The sequence below is a fragment of the Tachyglossus aculeatus genome, chromosome 26 (assembly GCF_015852505.1).
Source record: "Tachyglossus aculeatus isolate mTacAcu1 chromosome 26, mTacAcu1.pri, whole genome shotgun sequence".
Lineage (NCBI taxonomy): Eukaryota > Metazoa > Chordata > Mammalia > Monotremata > Tachyglossidae > Tachyglossus > Tachyglossus aculeatus.
The window spans coordinates 7380173-7404347 of NC_052091.1; the positions used below are offsets into that span (position 1 = coordinate 7380173).

The 24175-nt window shown below is 46.5% G+C and overlaps 1 protein-coding gene across 1 annotated transcript; it reads left to right on the top strand.

Moving 5' to 3' along the window:
- MTFMT (mitochondrial methionyl-tRNA formyltransferase) lies at positions 1–17812 on the top strand. Its single transcript, XM_038766988.1, has 9 exons — positions 1–191; positions 9342–9551; positions 10008–10130; positions 10821–10923; positions 11289–11364; positions 12518–12609; positions 14263–14344; positions 15601–15683; positions 17362–17812. Exons 1-9 carry the CDS (start codon positions 1–3, stop codon positions 17566–17568), a joined length of 1167 nt encoding a protein of 388 aa, XP_038622916.1. The 3' UTR covers positions 17569–17812.
- Positions 17813–24175: the final 6363 nt, after the last annotated feature.

Consider the following 24175-nt stretch of genomic DNA (forward strand, 5'->3'; position numbering starts at 1 on the left):
ATGAGGGCGCTGGTGCGGGCCTGCGCGTGTGGAGGGCAGGGCCTGGGCCCGTCGGTGCCGGCGGGGCCCCGGCGGGCTCGGGTCGGGCACTGCCCCGACGCCCGGACGCGGGAACGGCCGCCCTGGAGGCTGCTCTTCTTCGGCACCGACCGCTTCGCCCGAGACGCCCTGCGGGCCCTGAGCCGCGCCAGGTACCGCCCGCGACGACGACGACGACGCGGGGTCAAAGGTCATCCTGTCAGGCAGCCTCTCGTCAGTCAGCGCTCACTGAGGGGCAGGCCGCTCGACCGAGCGCTTCGGAGAGAAGCAGCGGCCATTGGATTGGACCCGATAATAGTAATTAATCATTAGGGGGGTTGTTATTCATTCATTCAGTCGTATTATTTGTTATTCATTCATTCATTCAAGCGTATTTACTGAGCGCTGACTGTGGGCGGGACGCTGGACCAAGCGCTTGGGAGAGAAGCAGCGGCCGCTGGAGTGGGCGCAATAATAGTAATTAAATATTGTGGTATTTGTTATTCATTCATTCATTCATTCAGTTGTATTTACTGAGCGCTGACTGTGGGCAGGACGCTGGACCAAGCGCTTGGGAGAGAAGCAGAGGCCGTTGGAGTGGGCACAATAATAGTAATTAAATATTGTGGTATTTGTTATTCATTCATTCATTCAGTTGTATTTACTGAGTGCTGACTGTGGGCAGGACGCTGGACCAAGCGCTTGGGAGAGAAGCAGTGGACATTGGATTGGACACGATAATAGTAGTTAATTATTGTGGTATTTGTTATTCATTCATTCATTCAGTTGTATTTACTGAGCGCTGACTGTGGGCAGGACGCTGGACCAAGCGCTTGAGAGAGAAGCAATGGACATTGGATTGGACACGATAATAGTAATTAATTATTAGGGGGTTTGTTATTCATTCATTCAATCGTATTATTTGTCATTCATTCATTCAAGTGTATTTACTGACGCTGACTGTGGGCGGGACGCTGGACCAAGCGCTTGGGAGAGAAGCAGCGGCCATTGGGTTGGACACGATAATAGTAATTAAATATTGTGGTATTTGTTATTCATTCATTCATTCAGTCGTATTTACTGAGCACTGACTGTGGGCAGGACGCTGGACCAAGCGCTTGGGAGAGGAGCTATGGACATTGGATTGGACACGATAATAGTAATTAATTATTGTGGTATTTGTTGTTCATTCATTCATTCAATCGTATTTACTGAGCGCTGACTGTGGGCAGGACGCTGCAGCAAGCGCTTGGGAGAGAAGCAATGGACATTGGATTGGACACGATAATAGTAATTAATTATTAGGGGGTTTGTTATTCATTCATTCAATCGTATTGTTTGTCATTCATTCATTCAAGTGTATTTACTGACGCTGACTGTGGGCGGGATGCTGGACCGAGCGCTTGGGAGAGAAGCGATGGACATTGGATTGGACACGATAATAGTAGTTAATTATTGTGGTATTTGTTATTCATTCATTCATTCAGTGGTATTTACTGAGCGCTGACTGTGGGCAGGACGCTGGACCAAGCGCTGGGGAGAGAAGCAGCAGCCATTGGGTTGGACACAATGATAGTACTTAATTATTGTGGTATTTCTTATTCATTCAGTCGTATTTACTGAGCGCTGACTGTGGGCGGGACGCTGGACCAAGTGCTTGGGAGAGAAGCAGCGGCCATTGGGTTGGACACGATAATAGTAATTAAATATTGTGGTATTTGTTATTCATTCATTCAGTGGTATTTACTGAGCGCTGACTGTGGGCAGGACGCTGGACCAAGCGCTTGGGAGAGAAGCAATGGACATTGGATTGGACACAATAATAGTAATTGATTATTAGGGTGTTTGTTATTCATTCATTCATTCATTCAGTCGTATTTACTGAGCGCTGACTGTGGGCGGGACGCTGGACCAAGCGCTTGGGAGAGAAACAGTGGACATTGGATTGGACACGATAATAGTAATTAATTACTTGGGTGTTTGTTATTCATTCATTCATTCAGTTGTATTTACTGAGTGCTGACTGTGGGCAGGACGCTCGACCAAGCGCTTGGGAGAGAAGCAGTGGACATTGGATTGGACACGATAATAGTAATTAATTATTAGGGTGTTTGTTATTCATTCAATCGTATTATTTGTCATTCATTCATTCAAGTGTATTTACTGAGCGCTGACTGTGGGCGGGACGCTGGACCAAGCGCTTGGGAGAGAAGCAGCAGCCATTGGAGTGGGCACAATAATAGTAATTAATTATTAGGGTGTTTGTTATTCATTCATTCATTCATTCAATCGTATTTACTGAGCGCTGACTGTGGGCAGGACGCTCGACCAAGCGCTTGGGAGAGAAGCAGCGGCCATTGGAGTGGGCACAATAACAGTAATTGAGTATTGTAGTAGTTGTTATTCAGTCAGTCATTTAATCGTATTTACTGAGCGCTGACTGTGGGCAGGACGCTGGGTCAAGCGCTTGGGAGAGAAGCAGTGGACATTGGATTGGACACGATAATAGTAATTGATTATTAGGGTGTTTGTTATTCATTCATTCATTCATTCAGTCGTGTTTACTGAGCGCTGACTGTGGGCAGGACGCTGGACCAAGCGCTTGGGAGAGAAGCAGCGGCCATTGAATTGGACGCAATAATAGTAATTAATTATTGTGGTATTTGTTATTCCTTCATTCATTCAGTTGTATTTACTGAGCGCTGACTGTGGGCGGGACACTCGACCAAGCACTTGGGAGAGAAGCAGCGGCCGTTGGAGTGGGCACAATAATAGTAATTAATTATTGTGGTATTTGTTATTCATTCATTCAATCGTATTTACTGAGCGCTGACTGTGGGCGGGACGCTGGACCAAGCGCTTGGGAGAGAAGCAGCGGCCGTTGGGTTGGGCACGATAATAGTAATTAAATATTGTGGTATTTGTTATTCATTCATTCATTCAGTGGTATTTACTGAGCGCTGACTGTGGGCAGGACGCTGGACCATGCGCTAGGGAGAGGAACAATGGACATTGGATTGGACACGATAATAGTAATTAATTATTAGGGTGTTTGTTATTCATTCATTCATTCAGTCGTATTTACTGAGCGCTGACTGTGGTCGGGACGCTGGACCAAGCGCTTGGGAGAGAAGCAGCGGCCATTGAATTGGACACAATAATAGCAATTAATAATTGTGGTATTTGTTATTCATTCATTCATTCGTATTTACTGAGCGCTGACTGTGGGCGGGACGCTGGACCAAGCGCTTGGGAGAGAAGCAGCGGCCATTGGGTTGGACTCAATAATAGTAATTAATTATTGTGGTATTTGTTATTCATTCATTCAGTCAGTCGTATTTACTGAGCGCTGACTGTGGGCGGGACGCTGGACCAAGCACTTGGGAGAGAAGCAATGGACATTGGATTGGACACGATAATAGTAATTAATTGTTATGGTGTTTGTTATTCATTCATTCATTCAATCGTATTTACTGAGCACTGACTGGGCAGGACGCTCGACCATGCGCTTGGGAGAGAAGTGATGGACATGGGATTGGAAACGATAATAGTAATTAATTATTAGGGTGTTTGTTATTCATTCATTCAGTCGTATTTACTGAGCGCTGACTGTGGGCGGGATGCTAAACCAAGCGCTTGGGAGAGAAGCATTGGCCATTGGGTTGGACACAATGATAGTAATTAATTATTGTGGTATTTGTTATTCATTCATTCATTCATTCAGTTGTATTTACTGAGCACTGACTGTGGGCAGGACGCTGGACTAAGCGCTTGGGAGAGAAGCATTGGACATTGGATTGGACACAATAATAGTAATTAATTATTAGGGTGTTTGCTATTCATTCATTCAGTCGTATTTACTGAGCGCTGACTGGGCAGGACGCTCGACCAAGTGCTTGGGAGAGAAGCAATGGACATTGGATTGGACACGATAATAGTAATTAATTATTAAGGGATTTGTTATTCATTCATTCAATCGTATTATTTGTTATTCATTCATTCGTTCAAGTGTATTTACTGAGCGCTGGCTGTGGGCGGGACGCTGGGCCAAGCGCTTGGGAGAGAAGCAGCGGTCATAGGAGTGGGCACAATAATAGTAATTAATTATTAGGGTGTTTGTTATTCATTCATTCATTCTTCAATCGTATTTACTGAGCGCTGACTGTGGGCGGGACGCTGGACCAAGCGCTTGGGAGAGAAGCAGCAGCCATTGGGTTGGACACAATAAAGTAATTAATTATTGTGGTATTTGTTATTCATTCATTCATTCAGTTGTATTTATGCAGAACGCTGGACCAGGCGCTTGGGAGAGAAGCAGCGGCCATTGGGTTGGACACGATAATAGTAATTGATAATTAGGGTATTTGTTATTCATTCATTCATTCAATTGTATTTACTGAGCGCTGACTGTGGTCGGGACGCTGGACCAAGCACTTGGTAGAGAAGCAGCGGCCATTGGATTGGACACAATAATAGTAATTAATTATTGTGGTATTTGTTATTTATTCATTCATTCAATCGTATTGACTGAGCACTGACTGTGGGCGGGACGCTCGACCAAGCGCTTGGGAGAGAAGCAATGGACATTGGATTGGACACAATAATAGTAATTAATTATTGTGGTATTTGTTATTCATTCATTCAATCGTATTTACTGAGCGCTGACTTTGGGCGGGACACTGGACCAAGCACTTGGAAGAGAAGCAGTGGCTATTCGATTGGACACAATAACAGTAATTAATAATTATGGTACTTAATAATAATAATAATGACATTTATTAAGCGCTTATTATGTGCAAAGCACTGTTCTAAGCGCTGGGGAGGTTACAAGGCGATCAGGTTGCCCCCCCACGTGAGGCTCACCGTCTTAATTCCCATTTTACAGACGAGGCCCAGAGAAGTGCCTGGCCTTCCCCTCCTCCCCATCCCCTCCACTTTACCTCCTTCCCCTCCCCACAGCACCTGTATATATGTATATATGTTCGTATGTATTTATTACTCTATTTATTTATTTTATTTGTACATATTTATTCTATTTATTTTATTCTGTTAATATGTTTTGTTTTGTTCTCCGTCCCCCCCTTCTAGACTGTGAGCCCACTGTTGGGTAGGGACCGTCTCTAGATGTTGCCAACTTGGACTTCCCAAGCGCTTAGTACAGTGCTCTGCACACAGTAAGCGCTCAATAAATACGATTGAATGACTGAATGAAAGTGAAGCGACTTGCCCAAAGTCACCCAGCTGACAATTGGCGGAGCCGGGATTTGAACTCACCACCTCTGACTCCAAAGCCCGGGCTCTTTCCACCGAGCCACGCTGCTTCTCTGCAATATTTGTTATTCATTCATTCAGTCGTATTTATTGAGTGCTTACTGTATGCAGAGCACTGTACTAAGCGCTTGGGAAGTCCAAGTTGGCAACGTAGAGAGACGGTCCCTACCCAACAGCGGGCTCACAGTCTAGAAGGGGGAGATAGACGACAAAGCATATTAACAAAATAAAATAAATAGAATAGTAAATATGTACAAGTAAAATAAATAAATAAGTAGAATAATAAATCCGTACAAACATATATACATATATACAGGTGCTGTGGGGAGGGGAAGGAGGTAAGGCGGGGGGAAGGTTAAGCGCTTACTGTGTGCCAGGCGTGGACCAAGCACTGTGGTGGATACAAGGAAATAGGGTTGGACATAATAACAACCATGGTATTTGTTAAGCGCTTACAACGCGCCAGGCATTGTATTATGCATCTAGGTGGCTCAGTGGAAAGAGCCCGGGCTTTGGAGTCAGAGGTCATGGGTTCAAATCCCGGCTCCGCCACTTGGCAGCTGTGTGACTTTGGGCAAGTCACTTCACTTCTCTGGGCCTCAGTTCCCTCATCTATAAAATGGGGATGAAGACTGAGCCCCACGGGGGACAACCTGATTACCTTGTATCCCCCCAGCGCTTAGAACAGTGCTTGGCACATAGTAAGCGCTTAATAAATGCCATCATTATTATTCTCTGGGCCTCAGTTACCTCATCTGGAAAATGGGGGTGAAGACTGTGAGCCCCCCGTGGGACAACCTGATTACCTTGTATCCCCCCCCCCCCCAGCGCTTAGAATAGTGCTTGGCACATAGTAAGCGCTTAATAAATGTCATCATTATTATTCTCTGGGCCTCCGTTCCGTCATCTGGAAAATGGGGATGAAGACTGGGAGCCCCCAGTGGGACATTCTGATCACCCTGTAACCTCCCCAGCACTTAGAACAGTGCTTTGCCTTTAATAAATGCCATCATTATTGTTATTGTTATTATTATTATTATTATTATTATTATTATTAAGAGCCCGGGCTTGGGAGTCAGAGGTCATGGCTCCGCCGCATTTCCATCATTCAGTCATATTTATTGAGCGCTTTCTGTAAGCAGAGCACTGGACTAAGTGCTTGGGAAGTACAAGTTGGCAACATAGAGATGGTCCCTACCCTACGACGGGCTCACAGTCTAGAAGGGGGAGACAGACGACAAAACAAAGCATGCGATCAGGTGTCAAAACCGTCAGAATAAATAGAATTACAGCTATATGCACAACATTGACAAAATAGAGTAGTAAATATGTACAAGTAAAATGAATAGAGTAATAAATCTGTATAAATGTATGCAAATGCCGTGGGGAGGGGAAGTGGGTAGGGCGGGTATTCCTCCCAGCGCTTAGAACAGTGCTTCACACATAGTAAGCGCTTAATAAATGCCGTTATTATTATCTAATACACATTTTCCCCGACTGCAACGAGAGTTCAGAGAGGCTGGACAGGGAGGGCCGCCCGCCGACATGTCATTGACCTAATTGTCGTATCTGTTAGGCACTTACTAAAATAATAATATCCGTGGTGTTTAAGCGCTTACTGTCTGCCAGGCACTGGACTAAGCGCTGGAGTGGATACAAGGAAATTGGGTTGGGCATAATAATAATTATTATTATTCGTTCATTCAGTCATATTTATTGAGCGCTAACTGTGGGCAGAGCTCTGTACTAAGCGATTGGAAAGTACAGTTCGGCGACAGTTAATAATTATGGGATTTGTTAAGCGCTTATTGTGTGCCAGGCACTGTATCAAGCGCTGGGGTGGATACAAGGAAATTGGGTTGAACATCATAATAATGATAATTAACAATGATGGTATTTGTTACATGCTTACTATGTGCCAGGCACTGGACTACGCACTGGGTTGGTTACAAGTAATTGGATTGGACATAATAATAGTAATTAGTAGCTGTGGTATTTGTTAAGCACTATGTGCCAAGCACTGGACTACGCACTGGGTTGGATACAAGTAATTGGATTGGACATAATAATAGTAATTAGTAATGGTGGTGTTTGTTAATAACTTACTATGTGCCAGGCACTGGACTACGCACTGGGTTGGATACAAGTAATTGGATTGGACGTAATAATAGTAATTAGTAATTGTGGTATTTGTTAATAACTTCCTATGTGCCAGGCACTGGACTACGCACTGGGTTGGATACAAGTAATTGGATTGGACATAGTAATAGTAATTAGTAATTGTGGTATTTGTTAAGCACTTACTATGTGCCAGGCACTGGACTACGCACTGGGTTGGATACAAGTAATTGGATTGGACATAATAATAGTAATTAGTAATTGTGGTATTTGTTAAGCACTTACTATGTGCCAGGCACTGGACTACGCACTGGGTTGGATACAAGTAATTGGATTGGACATAATAATGGTAATTAGTAATTGTGGTATTTGTTAAGCACGTACTATGTGCCAGGCACTGGACTAAGCACTGGGGTGGATGCGAGGAAATCAGGTTGGACATAATAATGATAATAATGGTGGTATTTGGTAAGCGCTTACTATGTGCCAGGCGCTGGACTAAACGCTGGGGTGGATACAGGAAAATTGGGTTGGACATAATAGTAATAATTGGCAATTATGGTATTTGTTAGCCCTTACTCTGTACCAGGTGCTGGACTAAGCGCTGGGGTGGGTACAAGGAAATAGGGTTGGACATAATAATAACTATGGTATTTGTTAAGCGCTTACTATGTGCTAGGCACTATATTATGCATCTAGGCGGATACAAGCAAATCGGGTTGGACGCGGTCCCTGTCCCTCATGGGGCTCACAGTCTCAATCACTTTTTTACAGATGAGGAAACTGAGGCCCGGAGAAGTGACTTGCTCAAGGTCCCAGAGCAGACAAGTAGCGGAGCCAGGATTAGAACCCAGCTCCTTCGGACTCACAGGCCGCTGCTCTGTGCACTATGCCGTGCTGCTTCCTTATAATGAGGATGGCCTGTATTAAGCACTTACTATGTGCAAAGCACTGTTCCAAGCGCTGGGGGGGATACAAGATGATCAGGTTGTCCCACGGGGGGGGCTCACGGTCTTCATCCCCATTTAGCAGATGAGGTAACCGAGGCCCAGAGAAGTTAAGTGACTTGCCCAAAGTCACACAGCTGACAAGTGGCAGAGCTGGGATGTGCCAGGCACTGTGCTAAGCGCCAGGCTAGGCACGGGAGACCTGTAGTAGGGGTTTGAAGATGGCCTAACACCTCCCCATCTCCCCTCAGTCTTCTTCCGACCCGCGAAGCTGCTGCTAAAGACGTCCTTCCCCCATTCATTCATTCATTCAGTCGTATTTAGTGGGTGCTTACAGCGTGTGGAGCACTGTAGTAAGCGCTTGGGAGAGTACAATAGAACAACAAAACAGACACGGTCAGTCGTATTTATTGAGCGCTTACTGTGTGCAGTGCACTGTACTAAGCGCTTGGGAGAGGACAGTACAGACTGTACAATACAGATTGTATTGAGAGCCCCCTTTTTTCCTCTCCTCCTCCCCACCCCCCCCCGCCCTACCTCCTTCCCCTCCCCACAGCACTTGTATATATTTGTACAGAATTATTACTCTATTTATTTTACTTGTGCGTATTTACTATTCTATTTATTTGTTAATGATGTGTACATCGCTTTAATTGTATTTGTTCTGACAATTTTGACACCTGTCTGCGTGTTTTGTTTTGTTGTCTGTCTCCCCCTTCTAGCCTGTGAGCCCGTTATTGGGTAGGGACTGTCTCGATATGTTGCCGACTTGTACTTCCCAAGCACTTAGTACAGTGCTCTGCACACAGTAAGCGCTCAAGAAGTACGATTGAATGAATGAATGAATGAAAGAATAAAGAGTAGTGTTTATTGACAGCACAACAGAATTGTATGTCCATGTTCTTGAATAAATGATTCCTCCTGGCCGTTCTCGGCCCGGAGAAGTGTCTCACCGGTGGCTTCCCAATCTCCATCCTGTTGTCGCAGGCTGAATGAAGAAGACCAGCTGATCGAGAAACTGGAGGTGGTCACGTTGCCCTCCTGCTTGCCCAAGGGACTGCCGGTGAAAAACTACGCGGTCCAAGCCCAGCTTCCAGTCCACGAGTGGCCCAGCGTGGGCTCGGGGGAGTTCGACGTGGGAGTCGTGGCTTCCTTTGGCCGCCTTCTCAGCGAGGACCTCATTCTGCGGTTCCCATAGTAAGTCGCGTGGCGCGGGGGAGGAGAAGCGACGATCCACAGATCCCACCGGGAAAGCGAGAGTGGCTAGATTGGAGTCCCTGGAACTTTCCCTTTGTTCTGTCCATTAAAAAGAACAATTCCAGAAGGCTCTGTCCGGGTGGATTTTAGAAAGACGCGGGTCGCGTGGCTCGTGTTCGACGAGAGCGAAAGTCGGGCTCTGAAAAACCTCTGTCCTTCACTTGTTCTCACAAGAGGCTAACTGCGAATGGTCTTTGGAGCGCCAAGTAGTCACTGGCGATGGTGCTTTTAGACTGTCAGCTTTCCAAAGCCTCTCGTCACGATGCCGTTAAAGAGTTTACATGCCGTTACGTTCTCCGTATAGAAACATCAGGCTGCCGTAGTGCGGCAGATAGCACGAGAGCAGCAGAGCGGCGAGCCCAAGGTCATTACTGATTTTAAAATTCTCTAATTCAGCGGCGTTTTGAACGTGCATCCCAGTTACCTCCCGAGGTGGCGTGGGCCCGCCCCCGTCATCCACACCATTCTCCACGGAGATGCAGTCACCGGCGTGACCATTATGCAGATAAAACCTAAAAGGTACCTCCGACTTCCTTTCTTTAAGTGATGACCAGGATGGGTGTTTGGGCAGAAGTGATGCTTTTCTTAAGCGGTCTTGCGAACCGCTCTGATAGATTCTTAATGGTTCGAGCGCTAAGGTGACGTCAGCTTTCAATTCCACAGAAAGGCGGGCCCGCTTTGATTTCTCTCTTTTAAAAGACTCGTAAATAAGAAACCATTTTTCTCTCGGAAATGAAGAGTAGGAGAGTCATCGATCGGCGTCCTGGGTTTGTACAGTGGTTTCTGCGTATTGGAGTTGCTTTGGGTAGTGAACAGAGTATTTCTTAACCATTTTGCTGCTTATTTGCGGCTTCTTCTTTCAGTCGTATTTACTGAGCGCTTACTCTGTGCAGAGAACTGTGCTAAGCACTTGGGACAGTACAGTGTAACAATAAACAGACACATTCCCTGCCCACAGTGAGCTTGCAGTCTAGACGGGGGCATCCTGGATAGGGATCCTACATTTCTCCTCTTGAAATTTTGAGTGAAGGAACAGACCAAGTTGGCCAGCTCTCACCCAAACTGGGTGCTCTCCCTGGCATCACCCCTTGAGTTCTCTGTGCCCAACGGTGACACTTTTTGTGCTTTTTCCTGCAGTCGGGGTAGCTAGCAGGAGCCGGGCAGCAGGTGGGCCGCCTTAACCGCCTTTCCCTCCTGCCCGTCGGCTAGGTTTGACGTCGGTCCGATTGTCAAGCAGGAATCCATCGCTGTCCCTCCCCTGTGCACAGCCAAGGACCTGGAAGCCATATTGTCGAAGTTGGGGGCTACCATGGTGAGCGTCTTCCAAATAACCCGCCTCCTATGAAGCGCAGGGGTTCCCCATAAGGACGGGATTTTTTGTGGGAGAAAAGAAGCTTTCAGGATGCGGTTTTGATAAGAGGCGATGCGGGGAGTCCAGAATTATACTCATTGGAATCACCCTCAGATTTAATTTTCTGATTCCGCCCCAAAACGTTTAGGGCTGTTCAGAGCTACCTGGGAGGTCCCTCCAGCCCGAAGAGACGTGTCGGGAGGCTCCACGGACCACTTAACCCTGAAAAGTTTGGGGGTCTCAGATCTGTGCAGCAAACCTGCAGTTAATTCAGCCCCCGTTTTACCATCCCACTGGTCTTGGATTTGCCTCTTCTTTGTTCCTAGCTCCTTTCGGTTTTGAGAAACTTGCCTGAAAGTTTAAACAATAAAAGGCCTCAGCCAAAAGATGGAGTGACGCTGGGTAAGTACTGGTTTCTCAACGTTTGATGCCTTTCCCTACGTTGACCTTATGTGGTGCTCAATAAATACGATTGAACGAATGGATGAGTAGCGCGCAACATTCAATACAGTGTCAAGCTCTGCAGCTGGGGCAGGTAGATGAGAAGCTGGTGGAAAATAAGTAATAAATAATGTTGGTATTTGTTAAGCACTTACTACGCGCCATGCCCTGGGGGGATACAAGATAATCAAGGTTGTCCCACGTGGGGCTCACAGTCTTAATCCCCATTTTACAGATGAGAGAACTGAGGCACAGAGAAGTGAAGTGACTTGCCCAAAGTCACACGGCTGACAAGTGGTGGAGCCGGGATTTGAACCCATGACTGAGCCACTGATCCCGGGCCTGAAAATCAGAGGACCTGGCTTCTAATCCCATATCTGTCAATTGCTTGCTAGGGACCCTTGGGCAAGTCATTCACTGCTCTGGGCCTCAGTTTCCTCAGTTGTAAAATGGGGATTCAGTACCTGTTTTCTCCCTCCTACTTAGACCGTAAGACAAATGGGACAGGGACCCGACCTGATTAACTCGTCCCTGCCCCAGGCCTGTTTTTAGCATATAGTAAGCACGTAAAAAATATATTAGAAGTGTAGTAGTAGTAGTAGTAGTAGTAGTGGTGGTAGTAGTAGTAGTGGTAGTAGTAGTAGTAGTAGTAGTAGTAGTCGTCTACTGCTAATATATTTTTATACACATATCATTTTTATATGTCATATATTTTATACAACAATCAGATCAGATACAGACCGTTTTCCACAGGGGACTCAGACTACCTCCCCGCCATTTTATAGATGAGGAAACCGAGGCCCAGAAAGTCGAAGGGACTTGTCCAAGGTCACACGACAGGCCAGTGGCAGAGTCGAGACCAGAACCCACGTCTCTCCACCCCTCCACTCTGGAAGTAAAAAGCTGGAGGGAGTCAACCGCGCCATAACACTGATGTCTTCCGCTTGATTTGGTAGCCGCCACCTTGTCGTGAAAATGTTTAGATAACACCAGCTCCCCGTCACTGGGGGGATATCTACTGAGCACCACCCATCGTCCGAGCATTTGCGAGAGCACCGGGGCCCACATTCCCCGGCTCCCGCGGGCTCACTGCGGAATTGTTTTTATTTTGTAGCGCCGAAGATCTCCGCAGCCCTGAGGTGCATAAACTGGGAAGAGCAGACCCCGGAGCAGATTTTGCGGCTGCAGCGGGCCGTCGGCTGCATCGTAAGCCGCAGACCCCGTAGACTCCACTTGGGAATAATAATAATAATGGCTTTTGCCAAGCACTGCTCTAAGCGCTGGGGAGGATTCAAGGCGATCAGGTTGTGCCACGTGGGGCTCACATTCTTAATCCCCGTTTTACAGATGAGGGAACCGAGGCACAGAGAAGTGAAGTGATTAGCCCAAAGTCACACAGCTGACAAGTCCCGGAACCGGGATTAGAACCCATGACCTCTGACTCCCAAGCCTGGGCTCTTTCCACTGAGCCGCGCTGGGAACCTCCTCGCAAGCACCTGTCCATCAGCTGTCCGGCTCTTTGAAAGGGGAGGGCGGGCAGCTTTCTGAGTAGCCAGCGAAAAGGTTTCCGGAGCCCCGTTAATCCTGGCTGTCGGGACACAAAAGGGCGAACCGGTGGCGGGACCCGAGGCCGGGAGGAGCGTGGGATGGGGAGGTGGGATGTCTCAATCGATGAATCCATCAGTCATATCGATTGACCGCTGACTGTGTCCCGGGAGAGGACAACACAACGCTGTAACAGACGCATTCACCGCCCACAAGGAACCTCCCACCGAAGGCCGAGCGGAGATCCAGCTGCCCACAGAGACGGGCCCTGAGATGACCCTCGCTGGCCCCGATCTGTGGCTTAACCCCCCGGGGACCCTCCTCTGCCCTCCGTTTTCGGGGGAGAACGTCACTCGAATCAGCCACGCCGTGGCTTATCCATGGCCAGAAATGCTTTTCGAGAAGGAGGAGGTGGGGAAGGCGTGGGGATGAGAGATGACGTAACAAACCCTGAAAGGGAGAATATGATGCGGAGATGAAAACGGTTCTTTTAGATAGGAGCAAAGATTCGGTAGCTCTTAGCTTACGAAGTCTCTCTTGTTTTTTTTAAATGGAGTTCTTTAAGCGCTTACTATGTTCCAGGCACTAAGCGCTGGGGTAGTAGAGGATATGGACAGAGTCCGTATCTCCCGTGGGGCTCCCAGTCTTAATTCCCCTTTTACAGATGGATTAACCGAGGCGCAGAGAAGTGACGTGACCTCCCAAGGTCACCCAGCAGACAAGTGGCAGAGCTGGGATTAGAGTCTTTGATTCTCTAATTAACTGTCACTGGTTTTCAAGCGATTTAATGACTGCTCAAACCTGAACCAACCAAGGCAGATATCAAAGTCCTCTGTTGCCTTTAATTTCCTTGTGGGCAGGGATCACGCGTCTGTCAACTCTGTCGTATCGTGCTTTCCCAAGTGCTTAGGGCTGTGCTCACAGTAAATATCATTGATTGATCTGAGTGCTCCGAAAGGGCCCCCCACCTCAGCAAGCTGCAGTGTGCGGGGAGAGAATCGTCTAATATCGACAGCCACATCACTTGGATTTTGTGTGTTTGGGCTTAATAATTGGAGACTCAGGATCACCGGGTCCGGCGCATCAGGTGGGAGGCGTAAATAACCTTTAGAAGGAAATCTTTGACCTTTTGTGTGGGTCCATATTCCGCGAAGGCCTGCTAAAATCTCATCACCTGAGCCTCCGTCACCTTCGCTCCAGAGAGCGGCCGGGCCCCGTGACCCGGAGTCACAGGAGGCGAGGGGCCGTGTTCAAGTGGCGGGCGTTGGGGTGGATGAGCGTCTTTCTCATGCCCTCCTCGTGTTGGTTTTGCAGATGCCACTGCAGACGGTCTGGATGGACAGTACCGTCAAACTTCTGGATTTGGTGGATGTCCGCAATAGCCCAGCTCTCGCCGGTACTCACTCATTCATTCAGACGTTTTTATTGAGCGCTTCCTAGGTGCAGAGCACTGTACTAAGCGCTTGGGAGAGTACACTAGAACAATAGAGACGTATTCCCTGCCTCCCAACGAGCTTTCCAGATGATGGGGTGGCAGCGAAAAGGGGGAGGTTTTACCCGTGGACTGGGACGTGTTTCTGTGGGAGGGATCCCCCTGGGTTGGGGGATCAGGAGGAGCCAAGGCTCCTGGTCCAGATTGGACCCGGGAATTCCCTGTCCTCAGGGAATCTGAGCCCATTGAGACCACGGGAATAATTAGGCTGCGCGGAGACCTTCCTTGGCCGGATTCATCACACTCGTTTCAGGCTTTCCCCCGTCCCTGCGGTAAGTGCCGGGGGGGTCCCCGGATTTTCCAGAAGCGCCTTCAGGCTCGGTGTGTTCCTGAACGGGGAGTCCAGTTGGCTGAGGGAGAATTCCCCACCCCTACCAGCCCTTCCCCCTTGATTCCTTGGGCAAGTCACTTAACCTTCCTAGGCCTCGGTTTCCCCACCTGTACAATGGGGCACTGTAATGGGTTTGCCCCGTGCTGAGCTCAGCACTGGGGTAGATGCAAGACAATCAGTTTGGACACGGTCCCTGCCCCATCACAGTGCAAGTAGGAGGAAGAACAGCCGTCGAATCCCCGTTTTACAGACGGGGTAACTGAGGCCCAGAGAAGTGAAGAGATTTACCCAAGGCCACACAGCAGACAAGTGGCAGAGCCGGGATTAGAACCTAGGTCCTCTGACTCCCGAGTCTTTGCTCTTTCCGCCAGGCCACGCTGCGAGCAATTAAACCTTCCACAAAATCAATCAATCGTATTGAGCGCTTACTGTGTGCAGAGCACTGTACTAAGCGCTTGGGAAGTACACGTTGGCAACATATAGAAACAGTCCCTACCCAACAGAGGGCTCACAGTCTAAAAGGGGGAGACAGAGAACAAAACCAAACATACTAACAAAATAAAATAAATAGAATAGATATGTACAAGTAAAATGAATGGAGTAATAAATATGTACAAACATATATACAGGTGCTGTGGGGAAGAGAAGGAGGTAAGATGGGGGGGATGGAGAGGGGGACAAGGGGGAGAGGAAGGAAGGGGCTCAGTCTGGGAAGGCAGGAGTCATTATTATTAACTGGAATCCCAAAGAGCTAACGTAGGGCAGCAGTGTCCTTTTTCATTGGAACACCTGCAGGGTAAAAAGGACTTTTTTCTCTCTCTTTTGGCAGATCAGAAATCATCAGGACAGGATGTCCTTCCAGGATCCCTGACGTATCACAAGCCGTCACAGACATTGCTAGTTCGTTGCAAGGTGCCGTTTTCTCCTTGTCATCTTTTGGGACTGGTTTTACTATGAATGCACCTGGGATCGTTTATCTTCGGGATTGATTTCCCCTCACCCTCAGTGGTTAATCAGTCAATGGTATTTATTGAGCGATTACTGTGTGCAGAGCACTGTACTAAGCACTTGGGAAGTGCAAGTTGGCAACATATAGAGACAGTCCCTACCCAACAGTGGGCTCACAATCTAGAAGATGACTGATTGATAATTAATCAATAATCAATCAATGGTATTTATTGAGCACTTTCTGTGTGCAGAGCACTGTACCAAAGGCTTGGGAAAATACAGCACAACAGAGTTGGTAATAGTAATAATGACATTTATTAAGCGCTTACTACGTGCAAAGCACTGTTGTAAGCGCTGGGGAGGTTACAAGGTGATAAAGTTGTCCCACAGGGGCTCACAGTCTTAATCCCCATTTTCCAGATGAGGGAACTGAGGCCCAGAGAAGTGAAGTTGACTTGCCCAAAATCACACAGCTGATCATTGGCAGAGCCGGGATTTGAACCCACGACCTCTGACTCCAAGCCTGTGCTCTTTCCACTGAGCCATGCTTCTTCTCTTCAAATACATACAATTACAGCGCATTAGTTGTCATAGGAATCCCATTTATTGAGTGCCCAATGGGTGCAGTGCACTGTACTAAGCCCTTGAGAATTCATTCATTCATTGTCGTATTTTTTGAGCGCTTATTGTATACAATAGATGCAGTAGAGAATACAATATAAATTTAAAATAAAATAAAGAAGCAGCGTGGCTCAGTGGAAAGAGCCCGGGCTTGGTAGCCAGAGGTCATGGGTTCTAATCCCGGCTCTGCCACTTGTCTGCTGTGTGACCTTGGGCAAGTCACTTCTCTGAGCTTCAGTTCCGTCATCTGTAAAATGGGGATGAAGACTGTGAGCCCCACGTGGGACAACCTGATCACCTTGCATCCCCCCCAGCGCTTAAAACAGTGCTTTGCACATAGTAAGCCCTTAAGAAATGCCATTATTATTATTATTATTCTACAAAACACTGTACTAAGCACTTGGGAGAGGACAATTCATTCATTCAATTGTATTTATTGAGCGCTTACTGTGTGCAGAGCACTGGACTAAGTGCTTGGCAAGTACAAGTTGGCAACATATAGAGACGGTCTCTCCCCAACATTCATTCATTCATTCAGTTGTATTTATTGAGCGCTTACTGTGTGCAGAGCACTGGACTAAGCGCTTGGGAAGTCCAAGTTGGCAACATATAGAGACGGTCCCTACCCAACAACGGGCTCACAGTCAACACCAAAGTACAACACAAAAGAAGTGACAGTTTCCTGCCCGCGAAGGATTTACGTTCTAGAGGGTGGGGCGAGGGAACTTTTCCTCGTGATCATCATCAATCGTATTTATTGAGCGCTTACTGTGTGCAGAGCACTGTACTAAGCGCTTGGGAGGTACAAGTTGGCAACATATAGAGACAGTCCCTACCCAACGGTGGGCTCACAGTCTACAAGACTGATGTGTGGGGCTGGGGAGGTTTCACACCCGGTGAGGGAAGCGGGGGTGCTTTCGCTCTGTCCGGGGTGCGAGGTGATTGTCGTGGTTGGTTGGTATAAATCAGTACGGGCCAAGTCTCCTCTGCCACGTAATTCCCCGTCGTCTGTTCTGCGTAGGACGGCTGGGTCGGCGTCCGGGCCGTGATCCTCAAGAAGAAGCTGACGGCCGCCGACTTCTACAACGGATACCTGCACCCGTGGTTCCAGCAGAATCCCCGGGCCCAGCCCGGGGCCTGCCGGTTCCGGACCCTCAAACTCCAGCCGAAGCAGAGGCAGCGGGGAGAACCACAGTTGTTGCTGTGTAACGGTGCGCTGAGTATATAGGGGGGGGGAAAAAACAGCCCCTCACGCACGTGACTTCCTGGAAACCTCATTCCAAGGTGTTCGGTGAACGTCGGCAGACTCTTGGGACCCAGACCCCGTCGATTTCCAGTCGGATCCGTTCGCTAATTTGTTTTTACGACGGTAACATTTTAGCCCTTAAAACAACCCGGCCCGCTTTCACAGGAACGAAGGACAGTATTTGTGTGATTAAGCAGGAAATAAACCTATTTTTATATAAAAGGGACAAGTTACGTGTGTCTGCTCATTCATTCAGTCGTATTTATTGAGTGCTTACTGTGTGCAGAGCACGATGCTAAGCGCTTGGGAGGTACAAGCTGGAAACATATAAGCGCTCAGTAGATACAATTGAGTGAATGAGTATAGAGACGGTCCCGACCCAACAACGGGCTCGCGGTCTAGAAAGGGGAGACAAAACATGCGGACAGGTGTCAAGTCATCAGAACAAATAGGATTAAAGCTAGAAGGCTTCTCCCAGGTAGACCAAATGGTTCAGAATTCGCTTTATTGTCTCCCAAGATGGGACAGGGTGGGAGGGGGATGGAAGACCAGGTGGCCAACTCTCTCTCTTCCTTGGCCCTGCCTTCGAAACGATCTCCTTGTGCCGAGCCGGGCGGTGATACGCGGCGGAGGGGAGCCGGAGTACACCTCGTCAATCAATCAATCGTATTTATTGAGCGCTTACTGTGTGCAGGGCACTGTACTAAGCGCTTGGGAAGTACAAGTTGGCCACATATACAGTCCCTACCCAACAGTGGGCTCATGTCCACCCACAGAGCAGGGCTCCGCTACGTCCAGCTGACTCCTTCCACCCTTGGCGTCTCTAGCTGGCCGCGAGTGTGCCCGACGTGCCGGGGATCGCATCGACGGAGATGAAAAGACACGATCCCTCCCCTCATGGGGCTTCCGGGTTGCATCCGTGCCGGGCTCGGGGGAGACGTTCTCGAGGAAGCCGTGTGACGGGGGCCGAGAGGGCGAGGAGGCCAACGCGGGGTTTCCCCGGCGGTGGGTTTTGCGAGCTCGCGGGAGAGCGGACTCTACACTTCAGGGTGGATTTTGATGTTTGGAAACCCAGTCGGGATAATAATAATAAGACTGTGAGCCCACTGTTGGGTAGGGACTGTCTCTATATATTGCCAACTTGTACTTCCCAAGCGCTTAGTACAGTGCCCTGCACACAATAAGCGCTCAATCATCATCATCAATCGTATTTATTGAGCGCTTACTGTGTGCAGAGCACTGTACTAAGCGCTTGGGAAGTACAAGTTGGCAACATATAGAGACAGTCCCTACCCAACAGTGGGCTCACAGTCTAAAAGGGGGAGACAGAGAACAAAACCAAACATACTAACAAAATAAAATAAATAGAATAGATATGTAAATAGAACAGATATGTAGATATGTAGATATGTCTTTCCACTTCTCTGTGCCTCAGTTACCTCATCTGGAAAATGGAGATTAAGACTGTGAATCCCGTATGGGACAGCTTGATCACCTTGTATCCTCCCCAGCGCTTAGAACAGTGCTTTGCACATAGTAGGCACTTAAGAAATGCTATTATTATTATTATTATTATTATAATAAACGGCATTTCCGAGCTGGGCCAGCTGACCATGCCAGGCTCGAGGGAAGCCAGGAAGAGAGCGAGTCCCTCCAATCTGGGGCTCTGGAACTAGCTCCTTTGGTACCCCTTGAGTACCCATCTATTCTAAATTACTTATCTCTTCATTTATATTAGTATTAATAATAATAATGATGGCATTTGTGAAGCGCTTACTATGTGCGAAGCACTGTTCTAAGCGCTGGGGGGGGGGGGATACGAGGTGATCAGGTTGTCCCACGTAGGCCTCTCAGTCTTAATCCCCATTTTCCAGAGGAGGTAACCGAGGCCCAGAGAAGTGAAGTGACTTGCCCAAAGTCACGCAGCTGACAAGTGGCAGAGCGGAATTAGAACCCATGACCTCTGGCTGCCAAGCCCGTGCTCTTTCCACTGAGCAACGCTGCTTAGCCACGCTGCTGTCTGTCTGCCCCTGTAAGGGGCAGAGGATGATGTATCTGCTAATTCCGTTGTATTGGACTCTCCCAAGCGCTTAGTACAGTGCTCTGCATGTAGTAAGCGCTCAATAAGTACCACCGATTAGTTGATTGACTGATTGAGCACTCTGATACTCACCGTGGCCCCACACCCCTTATAACCAGGCTCCCAAGCCCGTGCTCTTTCCACTGAGCCACGCTTCCGTCTGTCTGCCCCGTAAGGGGCAGAGGATGATGTATCTGCTAATTCTGTTGTATTGGACTCTCCCAAGCGCTTAGTACAGTGCTCTGCACGTAGTAAGCGCTCAATAAGTACCACTGATTGATTGATTGACTGATTGAGCACTCTGATACTTTTAGACTGTGAGCCCACTGTTGGGTAGGGACTGTATATGTTGCCAATTTGTACTTCCCAAGCGCTTAGTCCAGTGCTCTGCACCCAGTAAGCGCTCAATAAATACGATCGATGATGATGATGATGATGATACTCACCCTGGCCCCACAGCCCTTATAACCATATCTTCATACTTTTCTGTGTCCCTTCTCTGTGATTGAAGTCTGTCTCCCCCGTAGATTGTAAATTCCTGGAGGGCAGGGATCTTGTTTACCAATTTTATTGTATTAACCTCTCCCAGGCGCTTAGTACAGTGCTCTGCACACAGTAAATGCTCAGTGAATACAGTCGATTGATTGTGCAGTGTCTGGCACTTAGTAAGCACCTAACATAACATTGTGTTATATATATATATATATATATATATATATATATATATATATATATATATATATATATATATATATATGTGTGTGTGTGTGTATATGTATATATGTATATATATGCATATGTATATGTATATATGTATATATATGTATATATGTTTGTACGTATTTATTACTCTATTTTGTACTTATCTATTCTATTTATTTTATTTTGTTAATGTGTTTTGTTTTGTTCTCTGTCTCCCCCTTCTAGACTGTGAGCCCGCTGTTGGGTAGGGACTGTCTCTATATGTTGCCGACTTGTACTTCCCAAGCGCTTAGTACAGTGCTCTGCACACAGTAAGCGCATATATGTTTGTACGTATTTATTACTCTATTTATTTTACTTGTACATATCTATTCTATTTATTTTATTTTGTTAATGTGTTTTGTTTTGTTCTCTGTCTCCGCCTTCTAGACTGTGAGCCCACTGTTGGGTAGGGACCATCCCTATATGTTGCCGACTTGTACTTCCCAAGCGCTTAGTACAGTGCTGTGCACACAGTAAGCGCTCAATAAATACGATTGATTGATTGATATCATTAAAAAAAAAAGGTCGAACTGTCTTTTCTGAAAGCTTTAGTAATATCTGCCTTTTCCTACCACTCAGAAAACTTGTGAGGTTAACTAAACTAAAGTCAACTAAACATCTTTAGGTTGAGAACTGTCTGAGAGTAGATTAACCTAAAATAAAAAGGCCCGGAGGCTTTGGGCAGGCAAAGCACATGTATAAAAGTTAATTAATTAGGTTGGTCATCCTGCACTGAAATTCCCCCGTGAATGCCAACTGCTAATAACGCCTTTGTTGGCAACCCAAGGTTTGTGGGGATCCTAGCAGTAGAAATAATTGAATTTTAAAGGACTGATACCTTTCTCTTCTGAGAGGTGGTTTATACTGAGAATCCATCCTGTCTCCGGGCCATGTAATAAATATTTTGTGGAACTCAAAATAAGAATATTGTGCAGATATTGATCTGCAAGCCTTTTTTGCTTCTGAATTAATTATTCATATTTATCGAACGCTTCCTGTGTGCAGGACACAATTCGGAGTGCTTGGGAGCCCGCTGTTGGGTAGGGGCCGTCTCTATATGTTGCCGATTTGTACTTCCCAAGCGCTTAGTACAGTGCTCTGCACACCGTAAGCGCTCAGTAAATACGATTGAATGAATGAGTGCTATGTAAAAGAGTCGGTGGATATGTTCCCCGCCCGCAATGAGTTTACAGTTCAGAGGGGGAGAAAGGCAGTAACATTAAAAAAAATTATGGATATGAACATTAGTAATAATGAGGGAGGGGTGAGTTAAAAGGGGCAAATCTAAGTGCAGGGCTGATGCAGAGGTGAGTGGAAGAAGAGAAAATGAAGGCTTAGTCGGGAGAAACTACATTAAAATGGAAAATGTAAGTTCAGTTGAGTTAGCAGCCCTTTGTTTTGCCAGTGATACGTTTATTTTATATAATGCTTTTATTCCCCAAACTGTCTCTTTTATATAATGTTTTTATTCCCCAAACGGTCTTCGTTATCACTAGATTAAGTTCGTTAGGTGCAGGGAACGTGTCAACCAACTCTGTTGTACTGTGCTCTCCCAAGCGCTTACTACAGCGCTTTGCCCACAGTAAGGGCTCGGTAAATATAATCGATCGATCGATCCCAATTCTCTCCTCACGGGTTTTCTGAGAGGTAGGAAAAGGCAGATATTATCGAACGCTTACTGTGTGCAGGACACCATTCAGAGGGCTTGGGAGCCCCTTGTTGGGTAGGGACCGTCTCTATATGTTGCCAACTTGTACTTCCCAAGCGCTTAGTACAGTGCTGTGCACACAGTAAGCGCTCAAAAAATACGATTGAATGAATGACATGTTTTTTAATGGTTTCCCCATTTCTCCAAGGCCCCACCCCTAGAGCTACCTCCATCAATACGATTGAATGAATGAATGAATCTTACTATCCCCATTCTAGAGATGAGGAAAACTGAGGCCCAGATAAGTTAAGTGATTTGTCCAAGATCTCCCAGCAGGCTGGTGGAAGAGCTAGGGCTAGAATCTAAAACCTCAGCTCTCCTAGACCCAGACTCGTTCCACTAAATCGGGCCGGCAAGGCGATCTGCACACAGTAAGCGCTCAATAAATACGATTGATTGATTGATTGATTGATCTATTGTCCCGACAGCGTCGATGAACTGTACTGAGTGCTGATTCCAGAACTTGAGAGGAGGGTCGGTGATGAGCTTTCACCTAGGTCTCTGGAGATCTCCTATCCAAATCTAAGAAACTCTACTTCTCCATCCGAATCCTCCCCAACCTCTGTGGACATCTCCTTTTTCCGGGACTCAATTAATGATATTTATTGAGCACTCACGCTCACCGGATGGCACCTGGAGAGTTTCCAGTACACTACCGGTCTCGGCTACCGGAGGGAGAGTCAAGCCGAGGCCTACCCATTCCATTCCTAGTTTGGCCAGTTGCTGCTCTTGCCCCTCCCAGCCTCAAAGCGCTTATGTAATAATAATAATAATAATAATAATAATAATAATAATAATAATAATAATAATAATATTTATTATAATGATTATTATATATGATATTATATATTATATATTATTATATTGTTATAATATATAATGTATAATTTATATTATATTATATGTAATTTATGTTGCATTATATATATTTTATTATATATTATAATATAAATATTACATACAAATATATATAATATACAATAACATATATTATATTATATATGTTATATTATATAGATGTTATATATATTATATATATTATATATAACATATGACATATAATATTAATATTATTATACTGCATATAATATAATATTATAATAAATATAATATATTTATTATAATTATGTTATTATAATTATAATAATAATTAATTATATATAATGTGATAATATGATAATAATAATTATTATTGTTATTATTATGGTATTTGTTAAGCGCTTACTATATGCAAAGCACTATTCTAAGCTCTGAAGGTGATCGGCTTGTCCCATGTGGGGCTCACAGTCTTAATCCCCATTTTACGGATGAAGTAGCTGAGGCCCGGAAAAGCCAAGTGACTTGCCCAAACTCACACAGCTGACAAGTGGCAGGGCCAGGATTTGAACCCATGACCACACGCACATATCCGTAATTTTGTTTATTTGCATTGCTGTCTTTCTCCCCCACCCCTGACTGTGAGCGTGTTGTGGGCAACGAATGTCACCGTTTATTGTTGTATTGTGCTTTCCCAAGCACTTAGTACGGTGCTCCGCACACAGTAAGTGCTCAATAAATACGATTGAATGAATGAATGAATGAATGGAAGGCAATCTGCTACAAGGCAAAACTCCCCTGTGCTGGGCAGCAGCGGCTTGGGAGAGAGTCAATCGATCAATTGTATTTATTGAGCGCTTACTGTGTGCAGAGCACTGTACTAAGCGCTTGGGAAGTCCAAGTTGGCAACGTATAGAGACGGTCCCTACCCAACAGTGGGCTCACAGTCTAAAAGAGAGTCGAGGGCGGACACTCAGGTTTACGGAGCAGAAGGAGGCAGTGGTGAAGGAGGCAGTCTCTATATGTTGCCAATTTGTACTTCCCAAGCGCTTAGTACAATGCTCTGCACATAGTAAGCGCTCAATTAATACGATTGATGATGATGATGGTGAACCACTTCCATATTTTTACCAGGAAAATGCTACGGATCCATCCACTCGGGTGGAGAGTGGGGCGTTCCGGGAGAGACGTGTCCACGGGGTCGCTGTGGGTCGGCGACGACTCGACGGCGTGAGACAAGA

Bases quoted from the DNA above. Each gene is read 5' to 3' on its own strand.
- MTFMT (XM_038766988.1), top strand. From the start codon at position 1: ATGAGGGCGCTGGTGCGGGCCTGCGCGTGTGGAGGGCAGGGCCTGGGC. The intron at 11,365-12,517 runs GTAAGTACTGGT...TTTATTTTGTAG, and splicing joins AAAAGATGGAGTGACGCTGG to CGCCGAAGATCTCCGCAGCC. The intron at 15,684-17,361 runs GTGCCGTTTTCT...TGTTCTGCGTAG, and splicing joins CATTGCTAGTTCGTTGCAAG to GACGGCTGGGTCGGCGTCCG.